Raw genomic sequence first — 13,183 nt, forward strand, 5'->3', positions numbered from 1 at the left:
AGGAACGCGCGATAGAGTAAATAATTTCTGCCTTTTAAGTAAGACCTGTAAGAGGTAGCCTGCAAAGCGTGTATCAATCACACATTACTCATTTAATAATTATACTTTACATTTAAGTCATGACAAATCATCATAAGTGATCAAATATAGTGGCTATATGCACTTAAAGTATTTAAACTTAAAGTCAGTAAAAATGGCGGGTTTTTTTTTTTTATTTCTTAATCTTTCTTGTCGCAACTCGTATGACATCCGCATCCGCATGAAAATCCGCATTGATTTAATGCGGATGTGGATGCAGATGGAGATGTCCAAATTTGCGCGGATGCTCCGCATTTACGGATGCGGATGCGAATATTCGCAACATTCCTGGTGCAGAGTAATTCCTATCAACAGGATCATAATATATCCCAATGAATACCATCTAGGAATGTCCTTTTGGATGAGGCCGTCACGCGTCAATATGAGTCCAAACATGAAACCTCCACTTTGGGTTCATATGGAGCTCGGCTATAGAATCCAGGTGATGCTGCAGCAGCAGCATGCAAAAATTTATTGTTTATCTACGTCTTACTAGTTGTCGCAATTCAAATGAGCCCAAACACGAAACCGTTGCTCTAAGTTGGTGAGGAGTTGGGTATCCTATTGATTACCAGGTGATGCTACAGCACCAGGTGAACTTTCCATTAATGTGTAAATATTCATAAATGTCACGAACTAGAATGCAATAAAGCCCACCAAACGACTGCAAGTTGCTAATCGGCCCTCCACGAACCAGATGAACCGCGATTTTTCAGCACGGAGCAGGCTGATGATGATGAACTATAGCTAAGAACACTCTCAATGAAGTCAGCTTTCAAACAAAAAAAAACTAGATCAAAATCGGTCCACCCGTTTGGATGCCACAGACAGACAGACAGACAGACAGACAGACAGACAGACAGACAGACAGACAGACAGACCGACAGACAGACACGTCAAACTTATAACACCCCTCTTTTTTGTCGGGGGTTAAAAACTATTTTTCCATACTATATACTTATCTATGAAATAAACTTATTCACACAATAGTACTGTTTAAAGCTATATCGACATATACGCAATACACACGCACGGAGCGTCCGAGTCGTTATTCATGAGCGTGCGCGTGTGTATCGAGCGTGATTGTTGCGTTTACAGTTGCGTCTTTTGCGTCTCGTCGTGTTTGCGGTGCGCTCGCTGTTCGTGTCCACGTCATTGCTCATATTATGTGTGCGCGTACGTGACCGCTGCGTGCGTTACGTGCGTTGAATAAAATGTAGCGTCTTTTGCATTGTGTTTGTGCGCTCGCTGTCCGTGTCCACGTCATTGCTCATGTGCGTGCGCATGTGTATCGAGCATGATTGTTGCGTTTACAGTTGCGTTTTTTGCGTCGTAGTGTTTGCGGTGCGCTCGCTGTTCGCGTCCGCGTCACTGCTCATATTGTGCGTGACCACTGCGTGCGTTACGTGCGTATGCGTAACATGCGTTGAATAAAATGTAGCGTCTTTTGCATTGTTTGTGCGCTCGCTGTCCGTGTCCACGTCATTGCTCATGTGCGTGCGCGTGTGTACCGAGCGTGATTGTTGCGTCGACAGTTGCGTCTTTTGCGTCGTCGTGTTTGCGGTGCGCTCGTTGTTCGTGTCCGCGTCATTGCTCATGTGCGTGCGCATGCGTACCGAGCGTAACCGTTGCGTGCGTTGTATCAACCGTTGCGTCTTTTGCGTTGTGCTTATGCGATCGCCGCACGTGTCGCGAAAGACATGACTGCCAGGCGAAGCGCGCGCCGCAGTCGGCACACTCGTACGCCGCCGCGCCGCTGTGCCGCGCCAACACGTGACTGCGGAGTTTCGCTTGGTTCTGTAGACAATATAGAATTGTAAATATTTATTACAAGAATGTAGTGTTACAAACGTCATAAATCATAATTTACCAATATGTCAGTCTCATTGCCAGTGTTTCAGATGAAACACTAAAATGGCGAAATTAGCTTGTGTTCAAAGCTTTGTCCAAGTAAATACAGTATGAATGTTGCAAGACAAAAAGTAGCTTACTAACAAACATAATATTATTTTTTTAAATGTATAGTCAGTAAGTGTCAAAAAAGTGAAGAAATTAAAAAGTGGCAACATCGTAGACCCTTTTTTAGATTGATTTGAAAGGGATGACACTACGATGTTGCCACTTTTTAATTTCTTCACTTTTTTACAGACTGGCACACATCTGACCACATAATAGAAGTGGCCTTTTTAAACCAATGGCTAGTTACTTGCACACACACACACACACGCACACACACACTGACCGGGAAGGGCCTGCCGCAGTGGTCGCACAGGTGGTCGGGCTGCTTGCGGTGCACCACCTGCTCGTGCAGGTACAGCGACGTGTGGCTCTTGAACACCTGCACACGGACACATATACATAAGTCCAGCTTATTTAATTTCAAAGCCAAAAACCTGTTTGTGACCTTTACAGAGGTAAGAATGACCAGCAACTATGGAGTTTCGGTCGCGGTTACTTTTGGTTTAGGAGGTGTCTTGTTCTGAAGGTCTACATGACCTTCGAGAATGAGTAAAGCTCAATTTCATAGCTTATATTTTTCGTGGTAAGTGGAGGAATCTCGTCTTCCAGTGCCCGCGACCGAAACTCCATAGTTGCTAGGCATTCTTACCTCTGCAAAGATCACAAACAGGTAAACTTTCAGCTTTACGAAACGAAAGAAGTTGAGGGCCCGCGTGGGCTCTTACTCTATAAGGTCAAATACGGTTTTTGTGACTCGCAACGTTTTTTCCTATACTTGGCGCGACGATGACAAGAAACTTTAAGCCTGTGGCGGTACCCACAATTCGCTTAACATTCCTGCATCGCGCTATCGAAGTTTCGGAGAACGGCAAGATATACAGGGTGCACTTAAACCGTCCTGCCAAATTTTTTCCAGGGCTTGAGTATCATTAGGAAACTCCATTTAAGCAAAAAAAAATTGGGTGTTATTTTTTTTTCAATGACATATTTTATCCTATTTAAAATCGTTGCAGAACGGTCACTCGCGGCGCGGGGGAATGAGAGGGGGTAACGCGGGGGGAGGCGCGCGCGCGGGGTTACATCACGCGCGGGCGTCGCGTCGTGTCCATTAATTGTAGTGTTTTTTAGGATAACTTTCGGAAGCTATTTCTGGACATTTTAGTACTGAGTGATTATAAAAGAAAAAATACGTGTATTTTTATTTTTAACAAGGCTCAATATATCAAAATTTAGCAGGAAGGCCTGACCGAGCATGCTCCCTCTCTCGGTCGGAAGATCTTCCTTTTCGGCCGCCACTAACATCGTTAAAAACCTAAAGAAAAATTTAATCAGTTCGCGCTCACCGAACCAAGAAGAATAAAGACATCAAATAGTACCTTCTGGCAGGTGTTGCAAGTGTGCGTGTAGTTCTTGAGGTGGTCCCAATTGATGTGGTCGCGGAGCCGCGTGCGGTTCACGAACCGTCGGCCGCACTGACTGCACATGAACCTGAGACCACACTTATTGCTTTAGTCAGCTCTAGATTTATGTATAGGCCATGGCCTATGGCCGGCAGCGTCCTGTGGCGTCCTAGGATGGCGGCAGAGTTAGTACATAGGGGCGGCAAAATTAAAGTGGCCTTTACTCATAAAAAAATATATATAAATCCGGCCCTGGGCCCGTACCACGAAACGGTTTTGAGACTCAAACAATTGGACGAGAATGCCACGTCCTGCTCTAACATCGTCATTTTACGTTTGTTAGAGTAGAACGCAATATTCTCGTACGATTGTTTGAGTCTCCAAACCGTTTCGTGGTACAGGCCCTGGCTTTGGTTGTTGACGAGACTTTAATGGCCGCACAGAGGTATTAAATGTGGACCACAAGGATAAAGACTACCTTTTATCGTCACAGCTGGTAACTGCGGTACTCTATTGAACCGTACGTACTACCACAATCTGCTATCTGGTGCCTTACTCCCGAAACTGATATCGATTTCGATTTGCGATTTCAACGGTTTTTTGACACTTTAGCCATCTAAAATATGTCTAAAAAATGACAAAAAACCGTTGAAATCGAAAATAGAAATCGATATCAGTTTCGGGAGTAAGGCACCTGGTTTGTCAATAAAATTTTACCACCGCATTCTGAGACTCTATTAATAACTATATTTTAATTTTATGAACCATTTCACAGAAAATGTATGGAGTTTTTGTCAAAATCTTAATTGTTTGAAAAACAGGAATTGTAACTAACTTGAAGTCTTCCTCGCTGACGTGTTTCTTGGAGATTGTCATGTGCTGGCGGTACGTGGCGACGGACGAGAAGCTGCGCCCGCACGGCTCGCACTCCAGCGCACCCGCCGCCCTGAGTGGTAGATATAAATAATTTAAACGAAAAAAACAGACTTCAAACAGTATTCAACAAAAGAAAGAGATAAGTGATAATGTATCATTTTCTTTTATTACTTCCTTCATATTAATCAAGTAATACTGGCGGATATGAAACGTTTGCACGTGTTTGCAGGAAGTTTATAAAAGTACAGAACGTTGATATCCCGTTGTACGTCCGCGACGTGTTTGCGACGTTTTTTTGCGTGTCCGTCCCGCCCCGAAGCCGTCTGTTTAGGTCACGGAGCCGCACGACTCACTTGGCCTGATGGCTCCTGATGTGCCGCATGAGGTTCCCCCGCCACTGGTAGCGCGCGCCGCACTGCGGGCACGCGTACCGCTGCGCCGCGCGCGCCATCTCGCTGCGGTCAGACGGAGTCGCCGCCTCGCCATTTTCTTTTAGTTTCCTGTAGATGTACGAGGATATCGTAAATAAAAATAATAAAACAAGCAACTTTAAGGACCTCATCACACGAGCAGTTTGTGGGTTGTAATGTTGCATGGCGCCAATACCACTAGCGAAAGCGGAGAAACCGCTGTTTTCTTACCTAATCGACGGTGTGAAGCCCTTAGGTTCGGTCGCACCGAAACGATACGATGTTACTGTACGTTAAGATCAAATCAAACTGACTGTCAGCCGCCAAAAGCCTTCATTTTTTTTTTTATATTTCTTTTCCAGCGGCTTATACTATTGCCATCTCCATACGATCTACATCAGTGGTTTGAGCTTGAACAGGCGGGCTAGCTCAAATTTAAAATTTAAGATTATCATAAAATGTAATGATTGTTACCGTAGTTTTAGTTGTATCTGATGCTTGGAGCTGCATTTCACGTGCTTCTGTAGATTCCCCGAAGACGTGAACGACAATCTAAACACACGAATATGAATGTTTGTATAGCCAAGGAAATTGATTCCTAGGCAGTTGACAGGCCTACACTGTTTGGTCGGCTTCGGTCGGATGAGTTTCACTTAACGCGGCCAAATTACTTAGGTCCGCCATCTGGCTAGGAATCAACTTCTCTGATAGTACATACTTCAATATAAGCAAGATAATAAGCTACGAATCAACGTTGATTTTAATGTAATTACTTTCTTCTGTACACACATAACTTGATTTTTACAGTACAATATTGCTGCATCATAAAATATTCCCACACCCATCGATCGCCCACAAATCTATCCATACTTCCATACTAATATTATAAATCTAAAAGTATGTCTAACCGTGGGCGTAGCCACACTGGGGCAAGCTGGGGCGCTTGCCTCACCCTGGCTCTGACCTATAAGGTGCTTAACTAAACAAAAAAAAATGTTTAATTACAATCAAGAAAGTTACACAAAAAAATTAGTAATTAATTAATTATTATTGACTGCTGCCTCACCCTGAGCCCAAGGCTGGCTACGCCCATGTGTCTAGACACTAACTTACCTAGAAGGACTGACTGCAACAAAGGATATAACTGACTATTCACTCTGGAAAGCCTGCAAAAATTTTGATAGACGATTGCGAGACGGAGAATGGGCTAGATCGGCGAAAAGTAAATCGGAACTATTTGCAAAACACTTAAGCCAAGTGTTCAAACCATATTTCTCATCGGCATTTCCAAAGTATGGCACAAAAGGCTGCTATTTAAAATAAAGTCCCTACTACCCCACACGTTCTATGGAATCATCAATCATCAATCTCAGATGTTATTTCCGAAAATATTCACCCTTCGCCACTGAAGTCTGCTTAAGGTGCAAAAATGGAGAATAGCTGCAAGTGTCAACAAATGGGTTCATGTCACATTCACCCTCCGTAAAGAAGACTGTTATCTGAGAATGCACCTAGATAGAAGTCTAACTTGGAAAAACCACGTAAAAGCCAAAAGGGACGAAATTAACTTCAAACTTAGGGGCCTGAATTGGTTGATAGGCAGATATTCTAAACTGTCTACTGAGAATAAGATTTTTGTACCTATACAAAACAGTGATAAAGCCAATCTGGACATGTAGCATACAACTCTGGGGTAGTGCTAGCAGCCAATCCATCATACAAAGAGTCTAAAACAACAAACACAGACAAGCATCAAATGCACCATGGTTTCTCAGACCATCAGAGCTACATGATACTCTCAACATGCCAACAGTAAAAGAGGAGATTACTGCCTATGTTAGCAAATACAAATGTAGACTTCAGAATCATCAAAATGTACTAGCTGAACAAATAACAATCCCAGAAATAAATCGTCGACTAAAAAAGAGACATATTTGACCAGGACAGTCGTAGACAGACTAAATAATAAAGGGATGTATTTCACTGGGAATACCACCCTAGTCCCTACACTAAGAAGCCCATCCAAGATGTTCCCATCTGCTTATAGCCTGAAGGCTGATTGCAAGATTCACGTAGAGGAAAAAAAAAGTGTGTCTGTGTTTTGTTTGAACTTTGATCTTACTAATTATTGGACCGATTTTTATACAGTGTGTTAGTGTAAACACAAATGAGAACAAAGCTGGGAACTCAAACAAAAAGGCCGGCTTCATACCTATACGAATGCCTGGATCGGCAATTTGTATAGACGGATTGTTCTCATAGAAAAATTTGTTCATTTTGACGGGCTCATTTGATGGTTTCAAGGGTAACGGTGTTTACACTAACATCTTGTATAATTTAGCACAGATATAGAGTAGACCATGGGGAAGGACATATACTTCTTGTAGGTAATGTACGGTTCCCGCGAAATTCCTTGCTGCGGCTGTGGTATGTCTAATCTAAAACCCAAACTCTCTTCTATCTTGGCAATAAGGAGTACGTACTGGCAAACTTCGCAGTACGGTTTCCGCTTCTGTCCGTTCTGTATGCGGTGCGTCTCGTAGTGTTTGCGCAGCGACGTCCGCCATTGAAACACCTTCGGACAGAACTCGCACGGGAAACTCGCTGACTTACTGGAATGTAATGACGTGATTTTAGTCTCTAGAAATAGGAAATATCATGGGGCGTAGCAAGCGTCGCGCGCGCAAATCCTACGCATTTTTTATTTTATTTTAGCGACTCAAATATACTACGCTCTTTTTAAGGGAGATCGTAGCGGCACACTTTTTGTGTGATCGAGTCTGCGGCGCACATACAATCTGCATGGCGCGGCCAACAATAGACAAGTGACGTCACACTTGTTTTTGGTACATTGTTGTATTTTTTTTTAATTTTTCATGCAAAAATATTCAGTGACATAACCCCAAAGTTCCACTTGACGTTAAAACCTATCAAAACGCTCAAAATAGGAGGCATTTCGAGCGTTTTGATCGTTTTTAACAATGAGTTTCTAAAATACTAGAGTAGCAATGTCTTACAAAAGATTCTCAGAAATGCGTAACCACTTTTTTGTTCAAAAGACAATGTCAAGTCATATATTCGTTATGTCATTATGTATGTGAGATATGCCTGCAGGCATCTTCGAAGTGGCAACGCGTTGCTACCGTAAACTTCCAATCTAGTTACGTTAGTAACATAGAATATCATTGGTTTTTAACCTCAAGTGGAACACAGGGTACATAATAGACCGTTTTGGCTTCGAAATTTAAACAGTTTGAAACCGTTTTGTCAGTGGGTAGCTTTGTTTTTCCTTGTTTTTGTAAGGTAGTGTGTTTTGCCCTCGTTTAATATATAGAAAAAGTTTCTTAACAGACATAAATAGCGAGTGAACAATTTACCTTTGGTATTCAGTTCCTTCTGGTGAAACAGTATCTAGAGGTTTTTCGAAATGGATGTCTGTTTCTGTGCTGAAAAAAAACATTGAATTATTGGATGAAAAAATTACATAAAATTAAAATGTACGCTTTTAGGACTGCACTGACAGATTTAATGGTAATTTGATACATTACATAGTTTTGTAGCAGTACACACAATTAGCGCCTTAGTCCTGCATCGCGCTATTGAAAATTTTCTAAGGCCGGTATAAATAGTCAGTACTTAAGATGCAATCCGGTCTCAAGACGCGGTTCGGCTCTGTGGTTGGTTCTAATTTTGACAGCCAACCAATCACAGAGCCTGAACCGTGTCTTGAGACCGAGATGCATCTTGAGTACTGACTATTTATACCGTCCTAAGTTCGTTGGTAGTATATTATACACGATAGCTGAAATCAATCCCGTGGGCTCAAGCGGCAGGCCTGACCGAGCGTACCACCTTGTACAGTTAAAAGATCTTCCTTTGCGGCCACTATGCATATTCCCACAGTTTTAAGTCCATAATTTTTTACTTGGAGCAGCTAGTTCATACATTTATTGTCAAAGTCTTTGTTAAATTACTACTTATGGCTGATTTACACATATTAAGTTGATAAGTAGTTAACTAAATTTTAACTTAATTTTAAGTACCTAATTGCATGTAAACACAAAATTTTGTAGCAAGTAGCAAGTTAAAATTTAGTAAGTACTAAATCTACTTAGTATGTGTAAACCAGCCATTAAGCAATCATTAAAATCCTTGATGTGCATAAGGCTGTGAAATTCTTACCCCAGACAGTGCACCGAATTATAATGATGGATAGCAGTACTCTTGGTGATGAACCTGTCGCTGCAGGCGGTGCACTGGAACCTCCTCGTATGTCTAGTCATGTGGTAGTTGAATGATACATTATATTTGAACGAGCACTCGCATATGTTGCATTTGAACAGAGCAGCATGCTGTAATTATAAACATATAACTATTAATCTTCGTTTAAGGAAATAAAAGTTTCAATAAGATACTGGGAGCTATACCCTTAATAACAACTAGAACTAAGAAGGGATCACTTACATATTATGCCATACAAAATTTGGTTTTTTCGAATCACACACAATGTTTTTTTAATACCAAAAACATGAAATATTGTTTCATTTGATATGACCCTCTCCCTGCCCTATAAGTTGTTATGTAATGTGGGTCCCCATATTCACATCCTTGCATTTAAAAATTGTATATAGTGTAATTTAAAAATTTTATTTACCTTATCATGTTTTAAATGAATATGATCTTTTAAGTCATCAGAATTAGGAAATGTTACAATGCATTTCTCACATCTAAACATAGCATTAACATAATCTTCTTCTTTCTGTAATCTTTTTCTTTCTTCTTGTAATTCCTCAGCATTTAGTTCTATTTCTACACATTCCACTATATTCTTTACTTCAGTGTGACCATTTGCAACTTTCTTTTTTTTCATTTTCTTGGCAACTTTAGTATGACCATTTGTAACTTTCTTCTTTTTCATTTCAATTAGAGGTATTTCATCATTTGAATAATAATCATCTTCTATTTTAATTTCATCTTCTTTTTGCTTATGTTGTTCTACTTTTATAACTTCAAAACATTTTAAACCTTTATCTGGATCATAATCTACATTGAATAGATCCTGTCTACTCAAACTCGATTGAGGTTTGCAGTTTTCACTTACTTCCTATAACCAGAGAAAATGAAACATATTAATAGCAGTAAAAAATTATTAATATTCAATAAATCAGTCAGGGATAGAGGCATAGGTTAGCTTAAAAAGTGTGTATTACAAAAGTTGTACATCACACAGAAGCAGGCGCATATCGAGCGAAGTCCAGTTCCGATATCATTTTGAGGGTAAGGCCAAATTAGCCTCGAAGAAGCTTGGTGTTCTTAACAGAGCGAGACAGTACTTCAGTCAGGACCAACGCCTACAACTCTACAAGGCGCAGCTTCGGCCTCATATGGAATATTGTTCATCTCTGGGCAGGGGCGCCAAAATACCAACTGCTCCCTCTGGATCGTATCCAACGAAGGGCTGCACGAATTGTTGACTGTCATAGTGTTTCAAACAGCTTGGACCCCTTGGAATTACGTCGAGATGTAGCTTCACTCTGCATCCTCTATCAGTTGTATCACGGGGAGTGCTCTGCGGAATTGTTCGGAATCATACCACCTGCAACTTTTCGCTATCGTCCCACGCGAAAAACATACCATCCTCATCACAGTGCGTTTTTCGCGTAACTTTCTGCCGCGCACTGTAAAACTCTGGAATGAACTGTCACCAGCAGTATTTCCGGACGGATACGACCTGCAAACCTTCAAGAGCGTATTCCCTCTTAAAAGGCCGGCAACGCACCTGCAGCTCTTCTGATGTTGCGAGTGTCCATGGGCGACAGTAGTTGCTTACCATCAGGTGACCCGTATGCTCGTTTGCCCCCTTATTTAATAAAAAAAAAAGGCACAATAGGCATGATGACTATTTTTTTTCTTATCAGTAATTGAAAGACACTTAAAAAATAGAAACATTGTTGAAAGAATGACTCTGATAGCTTAAAAATTTACCAAGATATGACAATTCAAATTTCTCATAAAAAAGACCTGCCCGCAACGCTCCATACAAAGTGCTACGAAAGTATGACGTCAGTCTTTTGTAGTTTGTACGCATCGGGAGACAACTTTGTTCGTCAGGTATATTAAATATTGCGTTTATAAAAGTAGTTTCATAACAAAAGTTGCTTTTAATTGCATAAGTTATCGAATTGTATACAAATATTAAGAAATTTAATTGAAAAAAAAAATTTACTTGAATATCCAACTTTGAAGGCGCATAACAAAAAAAATACAAATGCTATCAAGCTGAAATTTTGGGAACACTTATTTTTTACCGTGATTTCTTTATTTTATTAACAAAATTCGCTAATCTTTGACCTTGTCATCATCCCTATTAGTGCCCGGATTGGATTGGAACATGTTTGTATGTAACATGTTTGCTACTACATACTAGCTGTTATAGTTTGTAGTACACAAGTTGTACATTGTGTGTAGTATCACACAGAAGCAGGCACAATTAGTGCCTGGATGGTATGGAATATGGATTGGAACATGTTAGTATGTAACATGTTTGTATGTAACATGTTTGCTCCTACATACTAGCTGTTATAGTTTGTAGTACACAAGTTGTACATTGTGTGTAGTATCACACAGAAGCAGGCACAATTAGTGCCTGGATGGTATGGAATATGGATTGGAACATGTTAGTATGTAACATGTTTGTATGTAACATGTTTGCTCCTACATACTAGCTGTTATAGTTTGTAGTACACAAGTTGTACATTGTGTGTAGTATCACACAGAAGCAGGCACAATTAGTGCCTGGATGGTATGGAATATGGATTGGAACATGTTAGTATGTAACATGTTTGTATGTAACATGTTTGCTCCTACATACTAGCTGTTATAGTTTGTAGTACACAAGTTGTACATTGTGTGTAGTATCACACAGAAGCAGGCACAATTAGTGCCTGGATGGTATGGAATATGGATTGGAACATGTTAGTATGTAACATGTTTGTATGTAACATGTTTGCTCCTACATACTAGCTGTTATAGTTTGTAGTACACAAGTTGTACATTGTGTGTAGTATCACACAGAGGCAGGCACAATTAGTGCCTGGATGGTATGGAATATGGATTGGAACATGTTAGTATGTAACATGTTTGTATGTAACATGTTTGCTCCTACATACTAGCTGTTATAGTTTGTAGTACACAAGTTGTACATTGTGTGTAGTATCACACAGAGGCAGGCACAATTAGTGCCTGGATGGTATGGATTGGAACGTGTTTGCTACTACATACAAGCTGTTATAGTTTGTAGTACACAAGTTGTACATTGTGTGTAGTATCACACAGAGGCAGGCACAATTAGTGCCTGGATGGTATGGAATATGGATTGGAACATGTTAGTATGTAACATGTTTGTATGTAACATGTTTGCTACTACATACAAGCTGTTATAGTTTGTAGTACACAAGTTGTACATTGTGTGTAGTATCACACAGAGGCAGGCACAATTAGTGCCTGGATGGTATGGAATATGGATTGGAACATGTTAGTATGTAACATGTTTGTATGTAACATGTTTGCTACTACATACAAGCTGTTATAGTTTGTAGTACACAAGTTGTACATCATGTGTAGTATCACACAGAAGCAGGCACAATAATTAGTGCCTGGATGAGATTGGAACTTGTTTGTATGTAACATGTTTGCTACTACATACTAGCTGTTATAGTTTGTAGTACACAAGTTGTACATCATGTGTAGTATCACACAGAAGCAGGCATTATTAGTGCCAGGATGGTATAGATTGGAACATATTTACTACTTCATACTAGCTGTTATAGTTTTAACTAGAAATATTTGAATTGCTTCTGTGCTGATTAAAGCTAGGTATACTTAATCCAGTGTTACTGACACCCGTTACCATATTAAAGAAAATCGATTAAGTTTTAACCACTAGTACGATAAAAATATAAGCTAGATGTATACTAACGTCTTTAAGACTATGTAATAGCTTGTAACAGTAAGTAACTCGTTCCTTGAATCTTGAATATCGATACAATTCCGCTGTGCACTCCCAGCACAAATACAGCGAAAAATCGTCCGGGACATACATCTACAACAAATAAGTGTAACGACAAATTAGCAATAAACACGTTAAATTTTATAAATACATCTAATTCGTCCGCTTACTGGAATATTTCGGATGATTTCAAAGAAGCATTCCTTCTCCTTTGCGGCACTAATGCATTTGATTTTACGATCAGAATTCATACAGCCGCTGCAATTCATGTTTGAAACCGAACTCATTTTAACGAGTTTTATAGAGAAACTGCAACAATTTAATCGATAAGCTTATAAATATTAATGTAAACTTGTTTGTTTTGCTTGATTTCGATTTTTGTTTGGGGCGGACTTCTACTTTTTCTTTTTAAAAATGGCCTCTCTGGAATCTCTGGTCCAGACTGACGTATG

General features: G+C 40.2%; 1 protein-coding gene across 1 annotated transcript; it reads right to left on the reverse strand.

Annotated features, from left to right (window-relative positions):
• Positions 1–1,068: 1,068 nt before the first annotated feature.
• On the reverse strand, positions 1,069–13,129 carry LOC121736621 (zinc finger protein 595-like). Its single transcript, XM_042127946.1, has 12 exons — positions 12,902–13,129; positions 12,702–12,824; positions 9,378–9,827; positions 8,906–9,075; positions 8,101–8,169; positions 7,207–7,335; positions 5,198–5,275; positions 4,667–4,813; positions 4,273–4,383; positions 3,414–3,525; positions 2,321–2,416; positions 1,069–1,875 (listed from the first exon to the last, which is right to left on the reverse strand). Exons 1-12 carry the CDS (start codon positions 13,016–13,018, stop codon positions 1,666–1,668), a joined length of 1,812 nt encoding a protein of 603 aa, XP_041983880.1. The 5' UTR covers positions 13,019–13,129; the 3' UTR covers positions 1,069–1,665.
• Positions 13,130–13,183: the final 54 nt, after the last annotated feature.

This window comes from Aricia agestis, chromosome 19 (genome assembly GCF_905147365.1).
Source record: "Aricia agestis chromosome 19, ilAriAges1.1, whole genome shotgun sequence".
In the NCBI taxonomy this organism is placed as follows: Eukaryota; Metazoa; Arthropoda; class Insecta; order Lepidoptera; family Lycaenidae; genus Aricia; species Aricia agestis.

What these genes read in the sequence shown, in the direction of transcription:
- LOC121736621 (XM_042127946.1), bottom strand. Translation starts at nt 13,018, where the DNA reads ATGAGTTCGGTTTCAAACATGAATTGCAGCGGCTGTATGAATTCTGAT. An exon ending in TATTACATAGTCTTAAAGAC is followed by an intron (nt 9,828 to 12,701) that starts GTTAGTATACAT and finishes CTCTGGTTATAG; the next exon opens with GAAGTAAGTGAAAACTGCAA. An exon ending in TTCATTTAAAACATGATAAG is followed by an intron (nt 9,076 to 9,377) that starts GTAAATAAAATT and finishes TTATAATTACAG; the next exon opens with CATGCTGCTCTGTTCAAATG.